Source organism: Eleginops maclovinus, chromosome 4 (genome assembly GCF_036324505.1).
Source record: "Eleginops maclovinus isolate JMC-PN-2008 ecotype Puerto Natales chromosome 4, JC_Emac_rtc_rv5, whole genome shotgun sequence".
NCBI classification, from domain to species: domain Eukaryota; kingdom Metazoa; phylum Chordata; class Actinopteri; order Perciformes; family Eleginopidae; genus Eleginops; species Eleginops maclovinus.
Window position 1 is genome coordinate 11,473,913 of NC_086352.1, and position 27,966 is coordinate 11,501,878.

The window sequence follows — 27,966 nt, forward strand, 5'->3', positions numbered from 1 at the left end:
ATCCAGCATTTGTTTTAGGGAATAAAAAACAAATTCTTCCTGAAATATATCTGAAAGACATACTGCACTTAATGTCGGGCACTGATTCTTATGAACTAGATTTTATACTGTGTTTTTCATTCACAAATCCAAATATTCTATGAAACCACTAGCATCCTCTGAGTGAATTTGGAGAGCTGTGTCAGAAAAAAAGCTTGCTCACCAATTTTCTTGTAAATTAAATGGTTTAATGGGTTTTTTTAAGGGTCACTGGAGTGGTGTTTACGCACTGACTCTTTTTAAGTGGACTCAACTTCTCATTCGTTCAGACATGCATCGAGTATTGACCTTGTTGCATTTCAATTTATTTATACATTATACACTTAAAGTGTAGGTGAAATCAGCTGAGGCTGTTCAACCCAGCCATGTACAATACAGCATGGATCAACATATTATTTAATCATAACACAGATCCACTTAAAGCTCTTTCCAGATTGAACTCTGACTAAAATTGCATTTGGTCAATGTTTTCATTACACCTCAAAGAACTTGACCGAGGTGACTGTTAGTAGGGCCTTTTTTTTAAATGACTGTTATGTTAAGCAGCTTGTCAAAAGTATGCTTCAGTGGATATGAGAAATCACAGGTTAAAAACTGACCTGATTCAAAGCAGTTTCATTTAAAATTAAAACAACTTTTCGACTTTGTTTAGTTCTGTTATTGGTACAGAGTCAGTTGTGGAATGAGCATGGACTTCTGTCAACTTTTCATTTGAATAAATAATCAAAGCAACACAAGGTAACCTTAGAACTAATTGGTGCCTTGATTTATGAATCCAATGGGTCGAGTTTGAGATGCAAATATCCCGTCTTTTAATGCAACTACAGTGTTGAAAGAACCATGGCTGTCTCTGTTCATCTAATATGAGAATTTAGTAAAAGTGATGGTCAGAGTCTACTAATTAGACTGACATTCAGCTGCAAGTATGTGTGAATGCCAAAGGTCAGGTAAAGAGCAAGATGCTACTGCAGCCTTTTCACTAAACTTGCAACTTTAGCACCCCGAAGTGACGAAGAGGCTGTCTGTCTTATCAGCTCTAAATTAGTCGTGAGAATCAGCAGGTTCTCTGTCCTCAGAGGACTGATGGTGATCACAGCAGCATGCTGCAACTGGCCAAATGTCATGTTGCTTATTGCTAGGGGCCAGGCCCGGCCCTTAGAGCAGGGAGGGGGTTGGAGGGACCTGTGCAGGAAATTACTATATGTGTTGCTACAAGGAAGCAGTGGCTGTGACCTCTGCCATTGTGTTGATCTTACTACACAATTTACACCAACACCGCACAACCTCCATGAAATTGTGTGTTTATGAATGAAGCTTTTATTCATATCTTACACTGCACTGTAACTTTTTATTATTTGTTATAATTTGGCTTTGAATGTATTTAAATGTGACTTTATTGTCTCTTTGTTACTCTGATATGCCATGGGGTTCAAATGTGCTGTATAAATAAACTTATGTCTTATTAAAGGTGACAATAAAGTTTGTGTTGTGGCAGATGTGTTATTGTCTTGATATGCATTGTAAGAGTCTGATGAATCTTTTTTGAAAAAATGTAAATCAGAATCAGAAATCCTAAAAATACTGCAAGTGAAGTCATAACAACAAAAACTGCAACCTGCAAACCTTTAACAGGGGAAAGTACAGTTCAATCTCAATGAATCATCCCCACTGATCGTTTCAGCACTAGTATATTTCAGCGTGTGTAATGAGGTAGCTGAGAAGCTGTTTTTCAGCCAACATTCGCATCTGCCCCGGGTTAAAGATAAATGGTGTGGTGCGTAAAATACGCACAGCCAGGGGCGCGGTCCAACGAAATCATGACAATGACTAGTTCATTCCGATTAATGCAGCTGGCTCAATCAAAAGTACGCGCAACATAAACAGAGCCCACCCCGCACAGGAGAGCCTATAAAAGCAGGAGGCGTCTGAGCAATCCACCAACAACAGGACACACTTGGACATTTGCGCCCTGGAGAACAGTTCGCCACTCCGCGCTGAGATGAGAGGTTTTACGCTGAATAATGTTTGCCAGTGTGGCTTATTTGCTTATCTCGTCTTCTTTTCTATCATGACTTTTACCGTCGCTGTCAGTTTCGACCTAACTGAGCTAAGGAATAAAGTTGCTAAAATCAAAGTGAATCCAAGAGGGAATCTTTGGGCTACAGGTAAGAATCATCTAATCTAACAGCAACATTCAATTGATGTATTTTAACATATTTTTCATGTGCAACACGTTACATCTTTTGACATGATAACATTATTTTGCTCTATCAATGTTTATTTTGTCCCAAAAGGATTTTCCACCTCGCCAAGTCTGACTTATTTTAATTCTGTTAACTAGCGTTTTCTTTGATTTGACAGGACATTTCATGGGGAAGAAGAGCGTGATGGATCCCCCCCTGCTTCCTTCAGCAGAGAGGCAGGGGGTTGATGCTCTGGAAGTCAGTCTGCCCGCTGAGCAGAGCCCCCTCACCGAGCTTTTCCATCAGTTCCTGCGGGTGGCGTTGCAAGAGCAGGTGGATACACAAGAGAGAAGCACGAAAAATCAGGTGAGCACTTCTAACCTACACCGTTTTTTTGGCGCGGGAAATTTCTAAGAATCTGTATTAAAATGTGTTGTCATGGTCTCTGTTTCAGGAGGACGTGTTGATGAAGATTTTAGAAAACTACATCCAAAGCAGAAAGTGATACAGAGGATGTGAGGGTCGCATGAACACGGATCCGAGGTCACCTGGCCTCATGGGTTAAAATAAATACATTAGACACCGTCGGCAGTCTCCTGCTCATCATGATTGTAATTACCTGTAACTGTCATACTGTTCGTTTGCCATCTGAAATGCACGTAAAGTTGTTTTCAATGTATTTTGATGATGATATTTGACATTGTCTTGTCGTTTACAATTATTTATATTAAATAAAATAATTATTTGCAGTGCTCTGAGTTTGATAAATTATGACATATTGATATATCACGTTTGATTCACTCAAATCCTATGGGCACATCATTGCTTGTTATGGGTTTCTGCTATTATTGGTGCTCAACAATGAAGATTATATAAAATATGTTATGGGATATTTCCAATGTACTAATGCCTCTTCAATAAGTGCTTGTGTCTCATTAGAGGCTAAACAAAAACATTGAAAATTATATTTGAAGGGTTAACATTACCAGAAAACTGTTTTAAAAAGTTTTCCCCCTTATGTTTTTCTGTAGGGTTCTTATACATGTGACATTCACATCCCTTATTTATAGGCCCAACAGCAACTCGTTGTTCAGCATGAGTAAGATCTGTTTTAACACAAAATAACACTTACATAAATATAAATGTAGGCAGATTATATAATTTTTCTAGATTCCTGAATACATGGAATCGATATTGTCTTTTGTACCTCTCCTGTCCTTTGCATAAAGGGATGATCTTTTCTCTCGATCAATAGTGGTGAGGTAAGATGAACAACTCTTTGCCTTGGGCTGATCCATTGTTCATTCTGGGTATAGGTTTTTGTAATATCTCTCCCACAATGTGTTGTCTGATGCTTTACGTCAGTTTCAAGATGAGGAATATGCCCTGTGTTTCGAGTAGTCGGTGGTGGGAGGACGCACACAGAGTACAGAGAGTTGTATAGTCTTGATTTCTATAACTCAACAATTATGACCCTATAAATGACTTAATATGAATAACATAGTGTCGCAGTTGCCAGTTTTTTATGTAGACTACAGCTAAGTATAACTAAAGAATATTAACAAAACAGTATAACAACTAAATCCCACCCTCATGGAGGATAGAATGTTCAATTTCTGGAAAAACCGCCAAGATATCATTTTTATTTAGTCATCTTGGAGGATAGAATTTGTGGTGCTGTTGAACTGAATTGCATTGCTGTAGGTGTTTCTTAAAATGCATCCAGTCATTTTGTTGCTTACAACATTTGAATATCATTAACTGAGATCAGCACAGTCACCCAAAAGGACCATTTGATTTCAAGTTATTTGAAATGTTCACGCTCAGTCTTGCACCTCACCAAACATGTCATTTAGGGCTTCTTCAGAGTTTCTAATGTTGGATCGAACTCTGAGTAAATGGAGAAATAAATACACATCTTAAGCTACTGTTATTTTGCCACACAAAAACTTTGAATTGCAGCAATTTTTGGTTGCAGAACATTGTACACAAATACTTTAGCAGGCTGGAAAATTGGCTTCCCAAAAAAAAAGCATTTAAAGTTGCCTCCAACGCTTTGATGGGGAGAGGGAGAAACTCTCCAGTATGTTCTTTAGTTTGGTCAAAATCTTTTTCGATAAGGAGTTTAATCTCTTCCTTGATCTTTGCAATTAAAATACTTTACAAAAGTGAAAATGTGGCACAGTGTTATGTTTAATAAGGATCACACTGTCATAGCTTACTATTTTTTAATGCTAGCACAAACACAAGATGTACTAGTAGCCAACGTATTTGAATACTGACAGAAATGTCCACTTCAAATGCAATCGTGTCTTTTATTAATTAACTTGAAATGTCATGACATGATAATCTGGTGCATAGAGTGTAGCTCTATGTGTTGATCATTTGTGGGTGTGTGAATTAGTAAAGAAAACTATCCTCTTATGACTTGAAATTACAAGTCCAAACATATTGCAGAGTGTAAACAGTTGACGATGATGATGTCTTCTCACACTTTGAGTGTGTCACAGGTCTCTCTTGACGTATGCTTCTTCACCCCTGGTGGAATGAGCGATTCAATTCAGCCTCTCTGTGCTCTCTGTTTACCTTGAATGTTCCCCCTTGCTCAGATAAACGCTTTGTTCTTTTAAGACGCTTAGATTGATCCTGTAATCCCTGTTTCTGTCAACCTACACAAGCTATGCTTCTTATAATTCACAGGCATGTTGATGCTTGGCAAATGTAATAGACAATTTTATTTTCAATTCCAGGAAAATGAAATGAAATTCCTGCATATTGTTAGTTTTTTAGTTTTTGGTTGGAATTATTCATTATCCTTTGTTCCCTATAAATAAATCTATATCATTAAGACAGTGGGGGAGGAGGCCACGAAAGGCGTTCTGAGGCAATTGAGTTAAGGATTCCAAAAAAAGTTAATATCAAAAACATTTCACTTTACATTGACCTGTATCCATCAACAATATAAACAGATGATCATCCAAGAAGACAATTTCCTAAATTTTAAGGTTATATTCAGCTTGGGGGAATCAGTATTATCAAATGCTGGGGCTCAATGAAAAGAACCCACAGCCACGATGACGCTGGACAGCTCATTTCCCCATACTGAATAGGCTTAATTGGAATTTTAATACTGATATTATTATTTCCATTAAACAGAGAGACAAATATCGGCCATCTGGCATTTTGGCGCTAGCTGTCCTTCAAATAACGGTTTGTTATCATAAACTGCTCCTGTGTGACACATTTACTACAGTGTGCCCTGGACAGAAATCTGTCCAAACCCCTCCAAAAATAACAAACAAATTCATATGATATGATCTACAATGATTTGTGGGGGGTTTCTTGAAACGTTTTGTCTATAATCAATCAAAGCATTGCTTGTGCATTGGGTTCATATGTCATGTGAGGGCATTTTAATTTGAAAACAACATAACACACAGTAGGACATCCCTCTGTTTATCATTCAAATAATGATATCCTGTCAATGCAAATTATATTCAAAGAAGTGTCATGTTTTGACGTGTAAAAGAAAAGATACATGTGTAAAAAAACAACCAAGCCCTTTTGTTTTTTGGGTAAATGTAGCCATACTTCATCACAACATTAACCAATGCTGGTTCATTTTGTATGGTGTGAGCGTATGACTCAAAGTCGTCTAATCCTTTTCGAACACTTTCTACCCTGTCTTTGTTTCCCTGCATATGTGCTTGTTTCTTTGTTTACTAATGTTATGTTTTAATAATGACTTGATTTATAGCCAACAGGTGAACTTGATGCATGTATATGCCAACAATGTAGCTTGAACATATACTTGAATTGCTCAATTTTAACAGCAAAGCTGACAGTGACAAACGTTGCAAGCTTTGAGTCAATAAAAACCAAAGCTTTGGGCAGCAGTACAAATCATTATTTATTGAATGCCCCAAAGGAACTAATTTTCAATTGAGCAATGTATCATGACCTCATACGAAAGACAGAGGTCCCATAGAGTTAAGTATAGAAAGCAGGGTCGAATGTGTCCCTTACATTCATCCATTTTTGCCATGGGATTGTGTGGTTGCAATACAATGCCATATTATTACTATTTCTGAAAACATTATTTAGATAGCATGATGCTTATTACTGTGTAAGGTGCTTTTACCAACTGACCACACTTGATACATCATCCACTTCCACATTGCATACCAGTGAAAACCAGCGATGCTACACTGCCACCCTCTGGCAAAGAACATTATACCATGCAGGAACACTTCCTGATGCTGTTTTAAATAGGCTAAGTGTGTGTAGCAAGGGGATGAAATTCTGCCCCTAGGTCAAGTTAAAAGTGGAAAACAACAACACTAAACTCATAGATATGACAGATAACACTGAATAGTAAGGGTGATAGCACTGGATATAATTAAGCATTTTTAAATATTTAATAATAATATTCTGTGGTGAACAAGTAAGGCCAAAGAACATATCAATGTGTCATATTAACTATTTGTGTAATGCATATTTTCTGTACAACTCTAAGGTATTGATGGCCTTGTATTGTTTGAAGCTTGTTTCTACTACAAAAATCCCACTTGGAAACATTTAAGTATATCTTATATGATGTTGTAGCCTACAGTATAACTTAATGGTGGTGGTATAGAAAAACATTTAAGCACTGAGATTCACTGTTAACGGACTTCTGATGTACATAAACACACAATACATACAAATTAACGTTAAAAACACAAGCTGCACACAGAATATAATGTATAATTCACTATTCACACAGAATATAATGTATAATGCTCAATTGTTGCCGTGCTCAATGTTCATAATGTCCTCCATCACGCTTTGTTTTGAATGGTGACGTCACTACACCACGTGACCTTTTTACTTTTGCGATTATTTCATTGGTCGAGCAGCGAATAATCTGCAAAGTGGGGCAGGACCACCGAAGCCATTTTATTATTATAACAGCAAAAGGTGCAGGTGCATCACGATATATATTTTTTATAGTTACACTTTTATTTTTAGAGCTCAAGTTACCATGGGGCAGTGTGGAATTACGTCATCCAAAACCGTCTTGGTATTTCTTAATCTCATATTTTGGGTAAGAAAACGATGGATGTTTTTAAAGAAAGTGCAGCATCCTCAGTGAGGCCAGGGATGAAGAGCATTAGCGAGCTAGCAAACTGCGCCAGAGGTGCTCTGCAGCATGCAGTGTAGCGTTTCACGAGCTGCTTTTTCAGCTAAAATATCCATGGAAAAAGTATAACTTTGACGTTTTCTATGAGGGGCTTTAATTGCAGAAACGATATCGTGCAGTAGATAGCTACTGCCGCCCACACATTCTAGCTATGACGTGATGCAGCAGTTGAGTTAATCTGCTGTCTGAGCTATTGATTGCAACATGTAGGCTTATATCCACAGTTGGTTAAGATATGCATACATGTTGAAAAAGGCAAGAATAAATGGAGCTGTATAAAAAAGCTGTGGTAGACGTTTGAAAAATGAACTCATTAAGCTATCTCCCAGGATGAATAAATAATCAACAAGCGGCCCAGGCCACATTGCACCAGTCTCTCAAATGTTATGAATGGCATTGCTATTCTTCAACTGAAGCTAAATAAATGGTTGTTTATCTTTGAAATCTTACATATGTAATTTTAAAAGTTTTTCCTGCCGTTTTACTCTCATTGTCTTGAACTGCTTCAATTGCTACATGATGGAAACAATAGGAAATAGATAAGGGCCCAGGTGCAGTTTGACTATAAACACCATGACACATTCTTTGTATCTGTAAATCTACTTTGCAATAAACCTGATTCTGGTTTCCGATTTTGAAGATGTGTAGAGTTTCTGCTGTCCTAATGATAGTGGGGAGCATAGTTACAGGCTGGTTTGTATAGTTTGACCATGTCCTCAATGTAGGATGGAACCACTATCTTGGATCTGGTCCAAGCAGCCAAGAAAATACACTAGCTAACTGTACTGTTGCCTTTATAATGAAAGACAAACATAATCACAATCAGATTCAGAATTAAAAAAATACATAGTCAATCAAATCCAGTTGTCGTGTTAGACCCACAGAAGAAAAACATAAAAATGGAGATTCAGATATAAAAGGACAAAGTTGATTTTAAAGTACTGATTCCTCTCATAATTTCTCTGTTTCTCTCTGCAGGCTGCAGCTGGTATTTTGTGCTACATTGGAGCCTATGTGTTTATCACATATGACGACTACGACCACTTCTTTGAAGATGTGTACACTTTGATTCCTGCTATCATAATAATAGCGGTCGGGACTCTGCTCTTCATCATCGGCTTGATTGGCTGCTGCGCAACAATACGTGAAAGCTCCTGTGGTCTGGCAACTGTGAGTGGGGACTGCTTTGAACTGCATCGCTTAAAATATACCTAGTGCAGGCGAAAAATACAAAAGCAACATTTCTATAACAAAATACATACGACTTGAGATTTCTTGGTATAATCACCCTGAAAGCATTGTCAAATATTCCATTGACTTCTGACTCACCTTCGACTAATGATGAGGGTTTCATCCTCCGATTCTATCTATTCTATCTAATGAACATCTGAACTATGTGTCTTTATTTTCATTTCAGTTTGCTGCCATTCTCCTGCTGGTATTCCTCACAGAGTGTGTGGTGGTGGTGCTTGGCTACATATACAGGGCAAAGGTAAACACTGTATCGTTGTTCAAAGGGAGTATTTCACAAGTAACGTTAAATAAAAGTGTTTTTCTGTTTGCAGCACTTGGTCAGATGTTCTTAAATCTCACAATTTAGGTATTGATATTGTATGCTGTGTGTCTGCTACTTGTCCCAAGTGAGAGATAAATATAGATAAAAGAATTAAGCAAAACCCAATATTGCTACATCTTGTTTTTGTTAACAAACCAGATTTTCTAGGCTTAATTTTTGTTTAGCTGCTTTAGCTAAATGGTGTTGCCTTAGGGCCTACATTTAAATTAGTTTTATGTTAACGTGACAAACTGTGCCTTGGAGATAACACAGGGAAATTGCAGTAACAGAGCAGGGACAGTAACAACTGCTGTGCCTCCGTTTCAGGTTGAAAATCAGGTCAACCACTCCATCCAGAAGGTTTACAACGAATACAATGGCACCAACACTGATGCTCCCAGCCGTGCTATTGACTATGTGCAGAGGCAGGTGAGAAGAAAAGCCAAAATGTTTTTATGTTTTCATATTTCAGATCATGAAATAAATGTATATTCCTAATGAACTCCTGACTGTTTTGTCCCCTCTTTATTCTTCTCTATTCTCTGTTAGCTTCACTGCTGCGGCATTCATAACTACTCTGACTGGAGGAACACGCACTGGTTTAAAGAATCTAAGAACAACAGCGTGCCGGTCAGCTGCTGTCAGCCCAGCATCACTAACTGTACTGGCACTCTCACTCGACCAGCAGATCTCTACCAAGAGGTATGGATAAGAGGCTAAAGTTCAGGGCTATACTAGCTAAAACCACAAAACAAACTTTAAGATTCTCTCCAGTCAAAAATTTGATTTCCTTTTTTCCTGGAGTATACCTCTATGCTGCTCAACCTGGCACCAGCTGCAGAGGTTGTGCCTGAGGCCAGATTCGACAATAGATTTGTTTCCAGTATATTTTAAGGTTGTTTTTTTCCAAAGATATGGCTGAGTAATGCATATTAGTTTCTGTGGCTGAAACATAAAAGGTCTTGACATTATTGCCTAGTAATTTGTTTTTTAAGAAATGTTGCTATGCACTTTAAAGTCTTTCAATATCATTCATTTTCTGCCGTAGGGTTGTGAAGCTCTCGTTGTGAAGAAGTTAAAGGAGATCATGATGTATGTCATATGGGCTGCACTCACTTTCGCATCTATACAGGTAAGCAGGATAGGAGTCACCTGAAATCACTTATTTGAAGGTGAATGCAAAGGTGAATGTTAAAATACATAACCAAATGATTAATTATGAGTTTCTACTTGCACTGATGTGTACTTGCACAGATGTGTATGAACTTGTCCCATTGTCTGATCGCTGATGTTGCTCAAATGGATTTTGTTGTAAATCTAAGAACTTGGATTCTGATCCAAAATCTGAGTTTTATCTCGTAGGGAGAATGTGATGGTTATCCTAGAGTAAGTAAGGACCACAGCCAGTATGTTCACTTCACTTTAAAGTTAATGATTTTTTCATTTTGGCTGCATAATTAACACTGAAGTTATCTTTATCAGCACACACTAAGCTTACAGTAGCCCTGACCTAATTGTGTCAAGGGATATTGACTGTTTAACAGCTCAGCATGGTCTGACCGACCGAACCCCTGCTGCCAAAGCAGGAACTAAAACAGCATGGCTGATCACTTAATATTACACTCAAACAAACTCATTAAAGCACAACATGCATGCTGTATGTGTGAATAGATTCTTGGTTTTTACATCATTTGCTTACGCTGTGTGATTTCACCGTGTTGGTTATATTTTTTAAACATTTCTGCATTATTTCCCTGTTATGTAGGAGGGTATAAGGATTCAAACTAACATCTTTTCTCTTGTTTTCTTGCTGTCTGCCTGCAGATGCTGGGTATGCTCTGTGCCTGCGTGGTGCTGTGTAGGAGGAGTCACGACCCAGCGTATGAGCTGCTGGTCACAACCAACAGCTATGCATGAGCCAACCAACAAAGCACTCAATAAATCAAAAAGAGCGTCACTGAACATGTCCACAGTAGATATCAGCTGTAGTAGTTTAAGCTCATACACACACCTTGCACAATTCATGATAAAGTAGCCGACACTGATGGTTTGGGTGGGTGTGGGGCTCCAAGGGGAATCACGTTATTTATCGACATGCTTTGTATGTTACTGTTACTTTAAATGTTATGTTTTCTCTCCCTACTAATACTGAGTCATCTACATAAGCCAAAGTTTTATATGGCTAATTGACACTATTGATGTTGATGCAGATTTAGTTTCCTTCTATTTCTTGTGGCTTGATAAAATGCGGGCTTATCCCCAGTGAGAATGATGTAAATAAATTGGAGCATATTTGTTTATTTCACTCAGTGTTGGGAGTGCATGGAATGAATGTATTGTGTCCTGCAGCACGATATACATTTCAGATAGTGATTGGAAAATCTATGCTAAAATGATAATGTACACCTTTCCTAAGAACCTAGTTTAACCAGACTTTGTGAAGTTGGAAAATGTGTTTTTTTTTTTACCATGGACAGAACAGACTGTGTTTTATCTCAATCTTTCATTGCTAATACATGCATTGTAAATGAACCTTTTTCTCCAGTGCTATTAGGAGGAGTATTTTCAGTGTTACCTGATGTCTGTATGAGTAGATTGTTACAGATAATTCCTTCTGTTTAGTTTGTGAGACATAAACCTGCTATAAAGGATTACGACACATTTCTTTTCTACATTCATGTGAATTGTGCGCCTTTTAAATATTTTGAAGCTGTTAAGCTGATCCTTGATATTTAGCTAGTGTTGCAGAAAAATCATGTTGAAAAATTGTGTAAATACTGGAGGATGGATGGGCCAGGAACAAATAAACTCATACATTTCAACCTCACTGTTGCCATTATTTAAATCTTATGCTTTTATATAAAATATATTGCCATTTAAACCGTATACACAGGTAATGATTTATTAATTCATCAGTCGCATACATTTTTTTAAAGCTTATCTTTAAATAAAGAGAGCTTTTAAGCTCGAAATATTTTCTGTATTCTACAAACGCAGATCAACACATTGGAAGAAAAGCCTGAGAGATCAAACCAAACAAGGTGCAAAGCCCCATCTGCTGGCAGCAAGGAATAATGTTTTAGTGGTACGCTACTGACCAATTTAGACAGTAAAAATAACTGGATAAAAGCATGACATAAAACATTAACTGTTAAGTATAATCATTGCACAAATAAAATTCAATCGCTCAATAAAATGTTTTTAGTTCGAGTTGTAGAAATAAACAATACGCATGCGCAAAAGAAAAGCGGCTAGCATCATTTTAAACCAGGTGGGTCTGATTGCGTTTGCCCTGCTGCGATTTTAATTGGCTGTTTGCAAACTACTGTTGTTTTCGTCGGTACGTTGGCCTACTCCTTAGCAGAAGTTAGTTTTTTCATGTAAAAAAACTCTAGGACTGCGGTCACCATGAACCCTGTGGAATATAGTCTAAGGCACACACTGGAAGCCTATTTTATCCTGGTAAAAATATGATTAAGAAACAGAGTGTTTCCAGGAAGAACCCTTACTGTAGTGGAAGCGTGCAAGCTTGTCAGTGAAGAGCTAGCTACCAGGCCATGAGGCTTTCAGGCTTTTTTATGGATGAGCAAACTTTCAAATGGACAGAATGCACAGGAAAGTGAGGAGAACAGGTATGTGCTCAGTCGGATTATTACCTCTGTTTAACTGTAAAAAATGTGACTTGCGTTTATGAATTGTGTCATCTTCCTGTTTTTCACCTCCAAAGTAGTTTTTGGCCCACCACTTTCTTCATCAATTAACACCATTGACCACAATATGCACTTGACGTCATTTAATTGTAACTGGCATGCATCAAATACAATTCTGTAAATTAATATATCTTAATTTTCATAATTTCTAAATGATCACAGCTCAGATTGTTGATTTAAGAGTGTAAAACAATAGTACTATTTCATGTAGAGTTTGGTTTGCATTTGTTTTTCTACTATTAGCAACTGGTTTTTGTTTGTGCTTCAGACTCGCGTGGAAAATTGGACACATAGCAAATTAATACGAAGCCAAACAAGGCTTCATACAACATTTCAATGCCTATTTTCCCGAGACTGCACTGTGCACAGTATTAGAAAGCATAAAGACCTGGCTCAACATCACATGAGGTATCATGGTTACAATGTTGTACACTCCTAAACCTATTCTTTAATAAATAATAGTTACACTCAAGACATCTTCAGAGAGTGTTAAGCAAGGGGTTGTCTGACGAAGACTTGTCATAACCTCCCCAAATAACTTAAGCAGCCCCACTACCTACTAAATGATGCTACACGTAGAATTCATGTTCAGCAATCAGGTTACAAGAATAGTAGTCTGGGCATCAGTGCTATCTACGAAGCTGTGTGTTTTTTGTGTTTCTATATTCATGTTTTATGTCTTTGCAAATTTGACACAGAAAGGCGTACTTGCATGCATACTAAGCATAATCATGTTTTGCTGTGTATGTTAGGTTGTAATTGGCCGGTGTGTGTTTGGATGCTTGCTCTTGTTTGTGTGTTTGGGTTCAGCTTTTGCCCAGATAGTTTCCTGGCACCAGTCCAGTCTGACCGTTCTTCTCTGCTGTCCACCAGCCATCTTGTCCTTGTTCCAGCACTCGGATCAGGTCCCCTCTATTGACTGACAATTCATCCTCTTCCTGATTGATGAATACAAACAAAGATGACAAATAGTTAAAAAAGGATGACACTTGCAAGCGTAAAGCTATGAATTATCTTGCCTACATATTTTTAGCACTTGTCCAATCAAAGTGATGTTTTTGCTAGTGACAGAAAATTTTGATTTCATGTCAAGCTATGGCTTAGCATAGTCAATAATAATAATAGAAACATATTTTATAGTAATCACCCTTGCTACATATTCATAAAGCACAAGGTAGCATGTGTCTTCAGCGGCTGAGACTCTGGGCAATGATGCTGCACCCTGGAGGCCTGGGAGCTCTGCATATCCTTCATCTGATTCCACAACTGAAGTCAGAGTGATAGAAAGCGATAGCAAATGAAATACACAAGTTATTTAGGTAATACAACTGGACGTATACAATACATTGCATACTTTTCATCCCATAGAGGGTATAGTGCTTTGCAAGCATGTGCAATAGGTTCAATACGACAAAGGAAAGTGTATTTATATTCCAATAGAAAATATCCACTATAGGAGCACAGATGGACTAACATCTTCTTTACTTATGGTACAGGAGATATAACAAGTGAATGTAGTACTTACCCCTGCCAGAAGGGGGTGTTGAATGTGGGTTTTCAAGATTGTCGACCCTGATGTTCATAGAACTCCCGAGCAGAGGATCAGAGCCCCTGAGGGATTAAGGTTAGGGGAGATATTTAGGATTTAGACACAAATAGGGTTATAGTTAGGGTTGAGAAAAGATGAACTAGGAGAAGACGGCTTGTTCTTTCTGCCACAACCTGGAAGTATTCATGCTTTATACTAGTAACAATTCTGGCTCAAATGGGCATATTGTTAGACCTCATCATCATGTTGTCTCCTCCTGCGAAGTGAGCTTGGCCATTGCTGTTTCCTGACCTCTGTGTCTGGTAGTAGCTCTCAAACGATATGGGCTCTGTTCAAGGAAAAGAGAAGTTGCCCATTTGAGAACCTGATCAAGTTCATTTCTGATGCTATGCTTTTTCACTTCTCTCCTTGAGTTTGTCGTTTCCTCCGAAGGGGAAGCACAATCTAAAAGTGTGTAAGCCTCTTACCTGGAGGCCTTGATCCGGTGCTTTTCATCCCTATGAAGTAGTTGTTGTCTGTGGTGATATCGCACGACTCCAGTAGCTTCCTCACGTCCTCGTAAAACTAAAAAAAAACAAACATGAACAATAAAAAAGAAAGGAGGAAGAAACGTGGCATGGATGTACAAAAGATGCTTTTGCTAAATCATTCATTCAACAGATGGATGGCATTTTGTGCTCTTTTGTTCTTTTTTTTAAGAGGTGAAAATCTTTGTCGTTTATAAAAAAACATTATTGTAAAGCCGAAGTGTTTCAGCATGTGGCTTTTAACTTCTTCATCCACCTTTGAAGTAGGTCAGAAGGTGTTGCCAGAAACCAGCACTCTGATCTTGCTTCAAAGAGAGAGTTAACATATTTACTGCTACGCTTATATTGGGCCTGTACTCATCTATATGGTAACAGGTTAACATTTAGCTATTATAATGTGTTTACCATGTTCCCCATTTTATTTTAGCCTTGAGCTATACCTTCTCATGGCTAAGATTCAGGTTTGAAAGCATTATAATGTGCATTTAGAACATGCTAATGCTGATTAATGGATAATTTGCCACAACATTCAAATTTGCACATAAGCCTGTTCTAAAACAAGCATTAAAGTAAGACACTTACCCTAAGCTGAACTCCAAAGGTTAAGTCATGTCGTTGGTCATTTAAAACTTCCTAAATTAAGAAAATGAGCTCACCTCATCATCTTTGACACACTGCATGGAGAAGTGATTGCAGTGATCCCAGAGAGCACACCTGAGCATGCTGATGCGATCTCCTTCCAACTGCTGGAACACCTGGAAAAATGTAAACACACCACATATCTCCACTTTACCATTTACAGGTTCATATCAGTAACTTCAGCAGATTATTTTCCTTCTCTTCGTTTCCCTCACCTTATGTTTTGTTATGCTGCATTGCTGCCGCTTGCAGATCTAAATGTATCAGGGATCGATATGTGCCTATTGTTTGCAATGCACCTTGAAAAAACTAACACTTACCTCCGTATGATAAAGTGTGTTACTGTCTGGTTGTGGGTTTGTTCTATTTTTAGCCCTATGCGAGAGTCTGTGTCCTCACTTGGGATACATTTAGTGTAAGTGATTTATAAACTCTTGTTTTGTCTTATGACTATGTAAGACAGCAATGCATGTCATATAAGGAAAATGGTCCATAAATTACCTCACATGTGCTTTTGTGTGTTTCCTCCCAGTCCTGGCGAACACTGTCTAGCTGAACAATATTGGTAGAGTACAGCTTCTCTGTAAGTTACAAGTTAAACATTGAACACTGAAACTAACACAAATGTCAATAACTCATAATGCATAGTATAGTTTACTTTTAACATTTATAATCAGTGGTTATTTAGAAACATGTAATGAAACAGTCTAATTCAAAAGTGTACAGGTTAAAAATAGAAATTCTATAGATATGACTTGTGCTGAGTCATACTGTACCCGCTTCCTTGGCCGCCTGTCTGCATTGTTTGGCCCTCTGACGTCCCTGCAAAACATTTGTTAAAAAAGAAGCAACATGCATGACCATTCTAACAATCTCATCCCAAATTGCGAGACTTCATCACATTTGGAACATCGTTGTTACGGATGTTGCGGTAGCACATGTATTGTAGTTCCTCTTTGCTAGATGTTACTTTGTCACATAATTGAATAACCAACTCTAATGTAGACTTTTTGCGAACAGGAAACATTACTTTATCGTGCGATATCTCATTTAGTTTATGAACCTTTTCAGAGTTTTTGGATGCAACATTTGTCTTCTCAGCTCCCTGTTCTGCCTCGTCCGCCTCTCTGCATCTCACTTCGTAGCTCTTTTTAGCCTGGGAGGGTAAGAAGCACAAACCACAGAGTTGTCCAAAGCACAGGAAGTGCGGTTTAGAGTTTGCTGTTATTGCTATCAATAGCTACAAGTGTTACTCCGTCAGTTCAGTCTTTGGCTGTTTTCTTACCTCCATGGTCCGCTTGTGCAAAGCAACCTTTTTCTTCTGAACCTTCTCCATGATGCTTTGAAACTGTCAGGGGAAAAAGAATTGTCAAACTCAAGCAATTTCAATTTTCCTTCTACTGTATACCCGTTTTATACCCACTGTTCTCAACATGCAGTAGAATTCTGAAACTAAAATCTTTGATTTCTAACATGATTTCACGACTGAATAGCTTCATGTAAGCGTTGAATTTAGTGCTCAATGCATTATTTGGCCTTTACTTAGCTTTGTGAATATGTGAAACCTTTTTGAAAGCGGTTTTCCTGACCATAGAATACAGTCTGCAAATGTAGAGTTGACTATCAAACCTCACATTATGTTATGTCTGGGCAATGAAAGCTCACCTATTTGTGTACAATTTAGCAAGTTGTTAAGTAACAGTCATGTCCAGTACCTTCTTCCTCTGCTCTTTCTGCCGTTCTCTGAATGTCTCCATCTTTTTCACCTCCTCTTTCAATAAATCAGATAGTTGGATGTGAAAGTTACCGATGTTCTCGATTTCTGCAGCCAAAAAACAGCTAAATGTATCCATGCCCTTTTTTATACACAAGCACAATCAATATGTTGAACTTTGTGTCTTGCTTTTTCCACGACCGGACGAACTTACGTGTTTTTAATATTTCAAAGGATGCTCTCAAGGTGCTGGGGGAAAAAGCACATTCATGATTAGATATAATTCAGTACTACTTTTGTTTAGCCTAGCGACACTCTTTTAGGTTTCATCACCTAAAATAACGTTCTGATTATGGTAGAGGCATTGGATTGTCTAATTGTCACCTCAAAGCTTAATAAGGTTAACGGCCGCCTGACATGATAGAGAACAGGAAACTACCAACTGATACTGACCAACTGTACACTGAGGGGGGTGGTTGCAGTAGGACACACACACACGCATGCATACATACATACATACATACATATTTAACCTGTTTCTCTTTTTGACACAAAGTGTATTTCCTCTGAAAGAACATGAGTCAAAGATGACTTGACTGACTTTTTTTGTATAGTCTGTTGCAGGTCAGTTTCTTACTGTAACAAAAAACAATCACTATCTTGTTTAAAAAATCCAATGTGGCCCTTTTGCAACATTTCAAGTGTATAATATGTGTGTAATAGGCTACATCTGAATGTAGTCCATGTATTTACCTGATCTCTGTGTTGCCTCCTGCTTTGCGAGCAATAGTCACAAGTTCCTTCCCATACTTTTCCTCTGCCAGTGCCCTGTGCGGTATCAACAGTCAGTCACTTCATAACTGTATTTGTCTTATGTGCATTACTCCATTTGCACACTTCAAGCTTTTTCCTCTCAAACTTTGAGGGCTGCAGATTAACATTTTAGAACAAGAAATAGTTGTTCTGTATGCTATCTGATCCTTTGTAGGATTTGGTTTGAGTTGAGGTTTTTTTTATCCGTAGGAAACTAATATTATCATTTAATAAATCATTCTTAGCGGTGGTGTGATTGGTGTCCCAAGGCCTTCTGTGCAAATCATGACCACACAAAATTGACTAACAAACCAACGCTTTAACGTCAAAAGTCTGCAACATTTTTTATCTGTTGTGGTGCAAATGAACCGTTGGATTCACCAAAAACAGGTGTGACTGATAACATGTGCTGCTCTGTTGTCTTGTGATGGATAATAAAAAACAGCAGCAGCCTCAATTCATTGCAGGGTTTAGGGTTAAGGCCTTTTGGTTTCAACTGCTGAAATACAGAGTGAATGCTACCTCATCTTTAAGAGCTCCTCCATGTCTTTGCACATTTCTCTTCCATCTCGTAACCTTTGGATCACAGTTTCATACCCGGCATGACAAGTGAAATCAGACCCCTGTATGGAGAAGACATTGTGAGGGAAACACTGCAGTGAACAGCATTGCTCAACAACTGTTGCAACACATCCTTAAGTCAATCCCGGACTCACTGTGTGGTAAAAATTGCAGAACTAGAACATTGCAAAAATAGTTGTATGTGAAATGGCAACATGCCCACTTTATGAAATGACTTTTAATCATGTTTGGGATTTACGAACTGTACAACTCACCTTTTACTGTCTTGGTAATGTTATACCCAATTTCCAGAACTCAAAAACCACATTATTTTACAATGTAGTCTACGTACATGAATACCGAAGGAGTATGTTAAAGTCCAAGGCGATCGAAAGTAAACCTATGTTCTGCAGATACTACCCATATAAATTACATTTTAGTTTACTTGTAATGTGAATTCTTACCAAAATAACCTTGAGACGAAATATTGCATCACTGAAGGTACAAATGATCTTTTACTTAGACAAGGACATGTTCAGTAGACCACAAGCGCACAAAAATAGACTTACCCAGAAAGCATCTTTAAACATCAGAGGGGGCATCGTCCTTTAGCTGAACACAGTTGATTTCCTCACTGTGAACTTATTCGAGACAACTTCTCTCTGAAGCTAATCACTCAGTTTTAATAAAGCTGTTGAAGGTTGAGGGACACGCCAACTGTGTTTTAAGACTGCAAGTGTCCTGAGCACCAGTGAGTCATTTTGAATGAGGAAGAGATTCTGCCCATGATGTCACTGACCACAGTCAGCACAGCCACAGTACGCGAGAGGCAGCTTCTCTTTCGCTATCATTTGGTGGAGAAGACTTAATGTTTGCTTTTAATGTTTATGTTGGGGTTTGTCCAACATTCAGGAAGCAGACATAATCTCCTGATTTAGTTGTTTCTATGAACCACAGTAACATGTGTTTTAGCAGCATTTTATAAGTAGTTTGGCCATTTTCACACATTGTCATACAGTATTGTTACAGTGAGTAATAACCTGCTGATGAAGCTATGAAAATAAAAACAAGCAGTGACACCTAAAGTGGTCATGTGCGATAATATGAGATCATTTTCGTTCTGCATTATTCAAATAGTTTAACTGTTTCGCCAATATTTAAACACATTAATATAAAACACATATTTTAGACTTAATGCATAAAGCATGTGTTAAATGAGAAAGGATATACAATTTGAATATTTATTCAAGTGAAATTTTGAATGTATTTAACCCATGCCAGTATTAGGAGTAGTGGGCAGCTACTATACAGCAGTCTTTGGGTCTAGTGGCAAGCTCAAGGGCATCTTGGCTCTTACCAAGACGTACCGTGTTACCAGGCCGTGCTCCTTACTTCCCTATTAGGTGACTCAAACCTCTGATTCCCAGGCCTATACTATACAAACTTACCTATTTCCACCCTAAACGTTATTAAATTACATTAAGCTCTTGCTTTTATTGAAAGTGACTAACAATAAGAGTGTTCAACCACGAAGATACAAACTCAGAACAGCGAGAATCCTTCATGCACATTAGTCATTTCTTATCATTCATGTTATTCTTACAGAGCCTCATTGTTGGCTACATAGAAAATGAACTATAATGGTCCATATTGAATTAATCTGAATAATAAATCCTGTGTTTTTTACGAACGTTTCAAGCAAATGTTGTTTGGTATGTCCCTGTAGTGACCACAAGGGGGAGACACAGACCTCTTTAAAACTATGTCGAACAAACCCAGTAGTTAAGTATTACATGGGATCAGACCCTCTCATCACACAGAGCCAGCACTTCTTAAATCTCCACGGGAGGTTTGACATAAAATCACCAAATCTTTCAATCCAGTTCAGATAAATACAAATCTGTGCCTCGGGCATCTCTCCGGGAAAACATGGAGACACGTGAGTGAGCACATAGAAGCTTATTATTGATTTTCAAAGTGAGGAGAAGGACAGACTGTGGTGTCTCTCACCAGCAGCTCAATGAGATGTGTGAAAATCTTTGGCTCTCTCACAAAGCCGAGGGATCATTCTGTCACACGCCTAACGGCATGTTAAAGGGACAGTGCAAATCAATACAGCCAACTGAGAATAATGGAGCGTGGCTGTTGTATGTATTTCATATTTCTGTGCTTTTTAAAAATCATTGCGCATTTTGAACTTCAAATCAAGTGTAATGCACCAGCAAGATATACGTTTGGTTTATTGTTTGAACAAAGGAATTTGTTTCAAAATATATATTCAATTACTAAATCAGGGTTTTGTTTGTCTCCAAAACTTTTAAAGTTTTTAATTAATAACAAAATTCATTTTAAAATAATGTAATGTTTTTAAATGTGTGAACATGCTTTTCTTATTTTCTCAACTGATTGCATTTTTTAAATTAGTGTTCAATATATCAGAAAAAACCCATTTGGACATGCATAGTTTGTATAATATACCAGGAATATCCTATGACAAATTTGAAATGGGTCGCCACAGATTTTATGTATTCGATAATAATTATTACTTCAATAGTTTTAGTAGCTTAGCTGACGCATCAGTTCATTGTTTTAAGCTTTCCTTAGAAGTGATATAAAAACAATTTACAATTACTTTAACCTTTGTCCACCCTCTACCATTTAACCATGCACATGTTTCATTTAGGCTATACACCGTATATTTCCCCTTTGGCAGCCATAGCCGTCCTTCTGCAGTGGCCTTTCTTTTGGTTCAAGAGGTTGTACCAATTCAGTTTTCCCACTTGGAAAACCAAACATTTGCCTGTTAGAGCGAAAATAATCCTCCCAGGCCGAGTCTTGCAAGTTTTCAAGTGGAGCTGACCGAGTCGGTGGTGCTTGGCCTTCACTGTGACCCCTTTTCAGGCCTCTAATGGAGGGACAAGCTCTGGGAATCGGCTGTGCTGCCAGTGCCTGAGCACACCATCACACACACCAGGGTTTCAGCACACACGCATACACATACACACACTTACACTTAAGTTTCCTAGCCCTCTCTCACTCGTTTTCTCTCTCCCTCTCACACTCCCCGGAGTGGCAGTTATTGAACCGTAACAAACGAGCCGTGTCAGACCAGCCCCCCTACCTGGGGGATTGGCTAAATGACCTTTCCATTACCCAACCACTGCTGTATTCCCCCTCCTCAGATAGAGTTACACACACAGCCACAAAGCCCATTTGCCAGGACCAGTGTCACCGTCGCTGCCATTAGCAACTACATCTCTCTTTTTTTATTTAATTTAATTTTTCATCTTAAGCCTGCAGATCCCTTTAGCTGCAGCACATACAGTATTTATTTTGTGTGCCTATATTCTATATTATGTCCTATAATATTGGGTGTCTACATGTGAGTCTAGAAGCAGCCTGAGCCTGGTTGCTTGGGTTTGTCCACATGTGGAAGTGCGTTGAAGATGTGTTTGAGAGAGAGAGAGAGAGAGAGAGAGAGACCTTTTGCTTGCATAGTGTGTTTCTTAACTGGTTTTCACACCTTCTCCAACCTCCTTACTTGCTTATCCCCTGTTGACGATTGGTGCTAGCCCTGAATCTCACCAGATACTTTAGGGAACAAGTCTGAGGAGAACAACAGACTGGGGGATGAGAGGAGTGGAGTAGAAAGGTTGAACGTGGAGGAGAAGAAGAGAGAAACAAGGATAGGATGTAAGTAAAGAAGATGCTAGATGAGAGGGAGGAAGTAAGGAAGATAATGCAGGATCAGGAGCAGTTGAAGAAGAGTTTAGGTAAAAAGAGACGAGGCTCTGAACTAAGAGGGAGCGTAGTCCTCAGCTGACTGCTGCTGCCTGTTGGATAGGAATGCAAGTGAAGTCCTTGGCCACATTAGTGGGAACCTGTTAGGAAGCTGACAGATGGAGAGCTAATGATGTGTAGGCACAAGGGCAGGGCCTGTAGTTGCTAGTGAGACGATCTGTAGTGGCTGTCATAATACAGCTGAACACCAACAGCTGAGGGTGGTGGAGAAGAAAGAAGTGGAGAGGAAAGAGCAGAATCACGCTAACCCTGAAGGGCAAGGCGGGGGTCTTTCTCACGTTTGATCTACATCTGGCTTTGAATGAAACATTTATTAGCTGCCTTAATCCTCAGCATTACTGCTAAGAACTCCGGTGGCAATCAATGTGACCCTCATGTGTCCGTTATACCCCCATGTGATTCACTGGACACTGGATGAAGGCCGTCTGCACACACACACACACACACACACACACACACACACACACACACACACGTGCATGTTTGTGTAGATTGCCCTTAGTATGAATATTTAATCAGCACTGATGTCACATAATACGATCGTTGCCATGTTACCGTTTAGTTGATCATTTTAAAATGTCAATATTTGACTGCATGCACTTAAATTAAGTTTGTATGTTCATAGATGAAAATATTTGGGATAGGGATTGTATGCGATGGCTTGCATGGATGTTACTCTGCAGTGTGTAGAGTTGAGTTGATGTGTACCGGTGGTGACCCCTGTAAAAGAGATGCGTGTCACAGGCTATTCCCCCTTCATCCTGCCTTTCTCTGCTTCCCCCGCATGGTCCCTTCAACAGACTTTTTGCGTTGCACTAATTCGCCCTGCGGCCATTCTCTCCACAGGGAAACACCCTGTCCTCCTCACCTGCCCCCGCGTGCTCCCCTGTTTCCTTACTCTCTTTCCTTACACCTCCCGACCATCTTCCTTTCCTCTGAATTTCTTCTCGTTTCATCATCCAACTCTCACCTATTCTTTCTCACCCCCTTTTTGCTCTCACTCTTGCGCTCTCAAGCCTCTACATGTTTCTATTCCTGCTGGTCTCCCATGACCTGGCCTTCTACCACCCTGTGCTGCTTGTTTGTGTGCAGATGTGTGTACTGGTGCACACATACCTATATTGGTGCTTTTGCAGGACGCACTTCTTGCATTGTGTCTTGTAAAGCAAGAAAGGGAATACTGCTAATTTGCTAAGTGTTTTCATCCCTCTGACAGAGGACTGAGATTCTGCTTGGCTTCAATAGATGCCAAATGCAGGCCAGCACGCGGTCACTCCACCTGGACCAAGCTCCTCTTTGCTTTGTAGTTACTCTTCAAAGAGTACAAATGGATTTTTTAAAGGGTGGGTCTATGCGTGTGGGCATGCATATAGGTGTGTGCAGCTTTAGTTTATGTTTGCTCTGTGGAAGATAATGGATTTTCTGTGTGTGTGTGTGTGTGTGTGAGAGAACATAATAACCCGTATGTGTGTGTGTTTGCTTGTTGGGTTCAAAGGGCTATAAAGTGGAAAGTGGCCCGTGATTTGACAAACTGATAAAAGGTATCGGGTTTGTTTTCTTTGAGATCGGATTATGAGGGGTCAGCCGTTATCTCAGTCATATATGCACTAGTTTTAACTCGCCCTAAGACGATTCAAAATGAAATATTGACCAATTCCTGTTGAACTGGAAGAAGTTTTAAAGAATAAAGCAGACATTATTCGATTCAAAAATTGAAAAGAACATTCATGCAATGTTGGCCAGACCAGTTAAGTTCAGTAAGTGGCAACTCCAACTTGTTTGAAATACAGCAGAAGTATTTTTGAGTATACAAAACACCAGGATTTTCTTGTTCAGAACTAATGTTATAATAACGTTGGTTTAAATTATTACATTTAATTGAAGCCCCAGCCCCAGCCAGCCCCTGCTCCTTGGAGACAAGCTGCAGCTCTCGGGGGTGGATCATCACCTCACCTCCTGGATCCTGGATTACCTCACCAACCTTCCACAGTATGTGAGGAGTGTCAATCAGACACCATCATCTGCAGTACGGGGGCCCCCCAGGGGACGGTGCTGGCACCGTTTCTCTTCACCCTCTACACTGCAGACTTCACCCATAACATGGCAACCTGTCACCCGCAGAAGTTCTCTGACGACCATCGTCGGCCTCATCTCCACCGAGGATGACAGGGAGTACAGGGAGCTGACGCAGGACTTCATCCTCTGGTGCCAGAACTGTTTCTGAGGTCTATTTTGATGTATTTTGTAAAATGGTGTAATTTTTGTATATATTTTTGTATCTTGGGTGTGATATTAAGCTGTCTTTGGCTGAATGAAAATGTCCCCTCTGTGGGACGAATAAAGGTATTCTGATTCTGTTTCTGATTTAAAACTATATTGGTCTACAACCAAGCTGTAGAACATTTTAACCTGAGCCCAAACTGAGATAACTGTATTTAATTCTAACATAGCTCTCATTTTAGTCCCCCTTTGTCTGCTGTTCTGCATACTGTGAGAGAGGTGCACGATAAACTTAAACCCTAAAGGCAGTGCACATATAAAGCAGCAGGTGGTGCTGTGGAGTTTCTAGATTTGACGCTTGACTGTGGGCCTTCTCCTCTCCATCCACATTCCTTTTGTTTTCTGTTCAGTCTCACAGGGAATGGAGAGGCCTTCTGAGGAAAAGATATCTTACACTGTATACTGGGCAGCAAGATAACCCAGAGTCAACGCTGCTCACAGACATAGTTTTTGAAAGTCTGTGATCCCCCCCCCACAAATGATACAGTCCTTTTTCTAAATGTATCTCACTGATCATGTAAACCAGATCACAGCAAAGCGCTGTATCTCTATTTCATTCATAGCTAACAGTGTCCAAATTAAAATGATTATCTCTCCAAGGCTTTTAAAAGCATCTTGCAAGAATAATTAAAATCCTTGAGGTTTTCTTTGAACCACACAAGTCAATCTCACACTACACGGGATACAATAGATCATTTTATTTCATCTTTGATATCAACTTTCAAACATGCTTCTATAAACCTAGACATTGAATATTCTTAACAATCGTCTATGAATCAATGTTTATGTAGTTCTCTTAAGGACTGGACTGGTATACCATGATGATCACTCTTCATCAGACCTGAGCAATGGTCACATCTGCCTATATTTCCATATTCTAACTTAATTATTTCTTGCAAGAAGAAAACTAAATAGAGGTCCAGCACACAAAGTGCATGCTGGGAAGGGGCCGATGGTGCATCAGTAATTGGTGCATACAGATGTAGGACTTCTATAAGCGCTGCATCAGCTGCTTTATGTGACAGTTTGTCTTTGATGCTGTGTGCTGTCTGCTGTGCAAGGTTGGTTGTTGGTGATCCATCAGACATTTTATTGCCATGGTAAAACTGAGCCGAGTACAGGCTACATTTTACTGTATTGGAGTTGCCTCAGAGTTATTTAGCTTTTCTTTTCTTTACCTCCATCACTGGCTTTCTGCTTTCTTTTATCCGGCTTGTTAACCCCTCTAAATATATGACTGTACAGGTAATGAATAATGAATGCTCTGTGTATGACTGCAGTGATAGCATACTTACTAATGTTTTTGTGTTGATGTAGGAAGAGTCACTATCAGCCAAAGAATGCTATGTTGATTGTGATTATCCATATCCTAACTTAACATACACAGATTTAACATTACATTTAAAGTAAGTGATTGTTTTGTTAGAGTGTAAATCTCAGGGTATCTTTTAATGGTCATTTTGTGACAAACCAAAGGCACTGTGGTAATTTTAAACCACTAATACCACGGAGTCAGGTATTCCAGTGCGGAACTGTGTCTTTCTGACCTTTCTTTCTCTACAATGTGTTATACATACCTTCAGAACAGAAACCATCACATATTCAATATGTTTGAAATAATGTCCATTGCCACACAATGCGTTACTGTTCGTGTGACCGTGGCTCCATCCAGACGTGTTTGTTTATGCAGAAAGGCAGGCAGGCCCAGGTACTGCAGTTACAGTGGTGTTGTGCTATGCGGTGGTGTGCATGATTATCGACCAGCGTGTCATGCAGGATAAGGCCCGGTGTGCCTCTGTTGACTGCTTTGCGGTCAGCACTGCAGGGAGCAGGATTGTGGTTAGCCTACAGACAGCCAAGGCTGTGTAAGAAGATCGTGTGTGTGTGTGTGTGTGTGTGTGTGTGCATGGTTTCTCTTCTACTATTGCCTTTATGCCTTTTCTTCATGCTTTGCATCTCTCCCTGCACATTATTTATATCTTTCTTATAACGGCTACCTTTTTTTTCTAAAGATATTTTTTGGGGGCTTTTTGCCTTTTAGTCGGATAGGACAGTGGGAGAGAGTCGGGGTGGGATCCGGAAAGGACCACGGGTCGGGAATCGAACCCGGGTCGCCGGCACACGGTGCAGGTGCCCCAGCCAGTCGCGCCACGGCCGGGTCCATAACGTCTACCTTCTGCCTTTATTATGTTGTTCTTATTCTTCTGCTATTGTTGTCTTCCTTTGCATTGACACACACACACACACACACACACACACACACACACACACACACACACACACACACACACACACACACACACACACACACACACACACTTCTGCCGTTGAGCATTTGTGAAGTGCAACAAGCCACCAGTACTAATGGCCCTTCTGCGTGACAGTTTATACGTCTTCCTACTTCAATATGCAGGAAAATGTTTCAACCAATCATCTTCCTGCTTGAGTAAGTCTTCACAGACATGAAATGCAATACATGATACTTCATGTTCTATTGCATCTTTCATCCCCTTCTCTGTTTTTCTTCTTGTTTGTCATGTGTATTTTCTTATCTGGTTTGCCAAATTTCTCTTTGTTCCCTCCTATTATTCTTACACACACACACCCTCACAATGACCCATGCAGTGACCGCAGATGCGTGCGGCAGTGGGGCCTCGTGGCTGTAGCTAATGGATGGCTCTCGTAAATGGCGCGAGCTTTACGCGAGGAAAGCAGAGGTCCTGATGATAGCACCATCCCAGAGAGCTTCATCAATTCTTCATGTGGCCCAGCACTAAACACAAACAATATCTGACGGAGTTTATGCCACAGGCATGCTCCGAGCACCCCTCCTCTTCCCCTGTCCCCTCTCAGTAGGTTTTGCAAGCTTGAGCAGGTTCGATACGGTCCTGGTGGAACGGGGACATCTATGTCAACATCAGGTCCATTGTTTGATGTGATGTATTTAACCTTGGCTGGGCCTGAGTCTTGTCATGACACTGTGGAGCTATTGATTGTGGTTTTGCTCATGTTATTACACTTTTGCAGGAATTTATCCAACATGCATTAACATAGAAGCTCTTCAAATCTGTGTCATCATACAGCTGAGTGGATTCACCTCGAATACAGATCTAAGATGGGAAATCTATTCTAACTATTCTTATCATAACCCAATTGAAATAAAGACATTCCCACTGACAGAGCAAACAAAGTAATATTTGGATTGGACCAATACCTTCCATGCACAGACTCAATTAGCAACATTAATGTCCACAGAGATATAAGAAGTGATTGCAATTATTTTGTGTTGCCTTATGATTCAATACTCTGCTGGTTTGAAGATAAAAAGCTATGACAGTACAGCTTATATGGTTCATCCCGTATTCTGAACAAATCATAAGCATTTAAATGGTGACATAAAGTTTAGTGTGCTT

At 39.3% G+C, this 27,966-nt stretch overlaps 3 protein-coding genes across 4 annotated transcripts; 2 read left to right on the plus strand and 1 right to left on the minus strand.

The window, feature by feature from the left end:
* The first annotated feature begins 1,970 nt into the window (after positions 1-1,970).
* On the plus strand, positions 1,971-2,974 carry nmbb (neuromedin Bb). The gene is made up of 3 exons (XM_063882097.1): positions 1,971-2,204; positions 2,401-2,588; positions 2,677-2,974. Exons 1-3 carry the CDS (start codon positions 2,039-2,041, stop codon positions 2,725-2,727), a joined length of 405 nt encoding a protein of 134 aa, XP_063738167.1. The 5' UTR covers positions 1,971-2,038; the 3' UTR covers positions 2,728-2,974.
* A 4,151-nt stretch (positions 2,975-7,125) lies between these two features.
* LOC134862507 (tetraspanin-3-like) lies at positions 7,126-11,781 on the plus strand. Its single transcript, XM_063880471.1, has 7 exons — positions 7,126-7,308; positions 8,383-8,574; positions 8,822-8,896; positions 9,287-9,388; positions 9,509-9,661; positions 10,008-10,091; positions 10,784-11,781. Exons 1-7 carry the CDS (start codon positions 7,246-7,248, stop codon positions 10,874-10,876), a joined length of 762 nt encoding a protein of 253 aa, XP_063736541.1. The 5' UTR covers positions 7,126-7,245; the 3' UTR covers positions 10,877-11,781.
* Positions 11,782-12,737: 956 nt separating this feature from the next.
* LOC134863390 (proline-serine-threonine phosphatase-interacting protein 1-like) lies at positions 12,738-19,223 on the minus strand. 2 transcript variants are annotated; one of them, XM_063881884.1, is made up of 15 exons: positions 19,042-19,223; positions 18,434-18,534; positions 17,852-17,926; positions 17,313-17,347; positions 17,100-17,206; positions 16,670-16,732; positions 16,448-16,540; positions 16,161-16,206; positions 15,886-15,965; positions 15,402-15,500; positions 14,686-14,782; positions 14,453-14,546; positions 14,195-14,280; positions 13,817-13,935; positions 12,738-13,607 (listed from the first exon to the last, which is right to left on the minus strand). In XM_063881884.1, the coding sequence occupies exons 1-15, from the start codon at positions 19,072-19,074 to the stop codon at positions 13,476-13,478; spliced, it is 1,260 nt and encodes a 419-aa protein (XP_063737954.1). In that variant the 5' UTR covers positions 19,075-19,223; the 3' UTR covers positions 12,738-13,475. The 2 variants fall into 2 exon arrangements, with proteins under 2 accessions (XP_063737954.1, XP_063737955.1); XM_063881885.1 differs by lacking the exon at positions 18,434-18,534 and having other exon boundaries at positions 19,042-19,214.
* Positions 19,224-27,966: the final 8,743 nt, after the last annotated feature.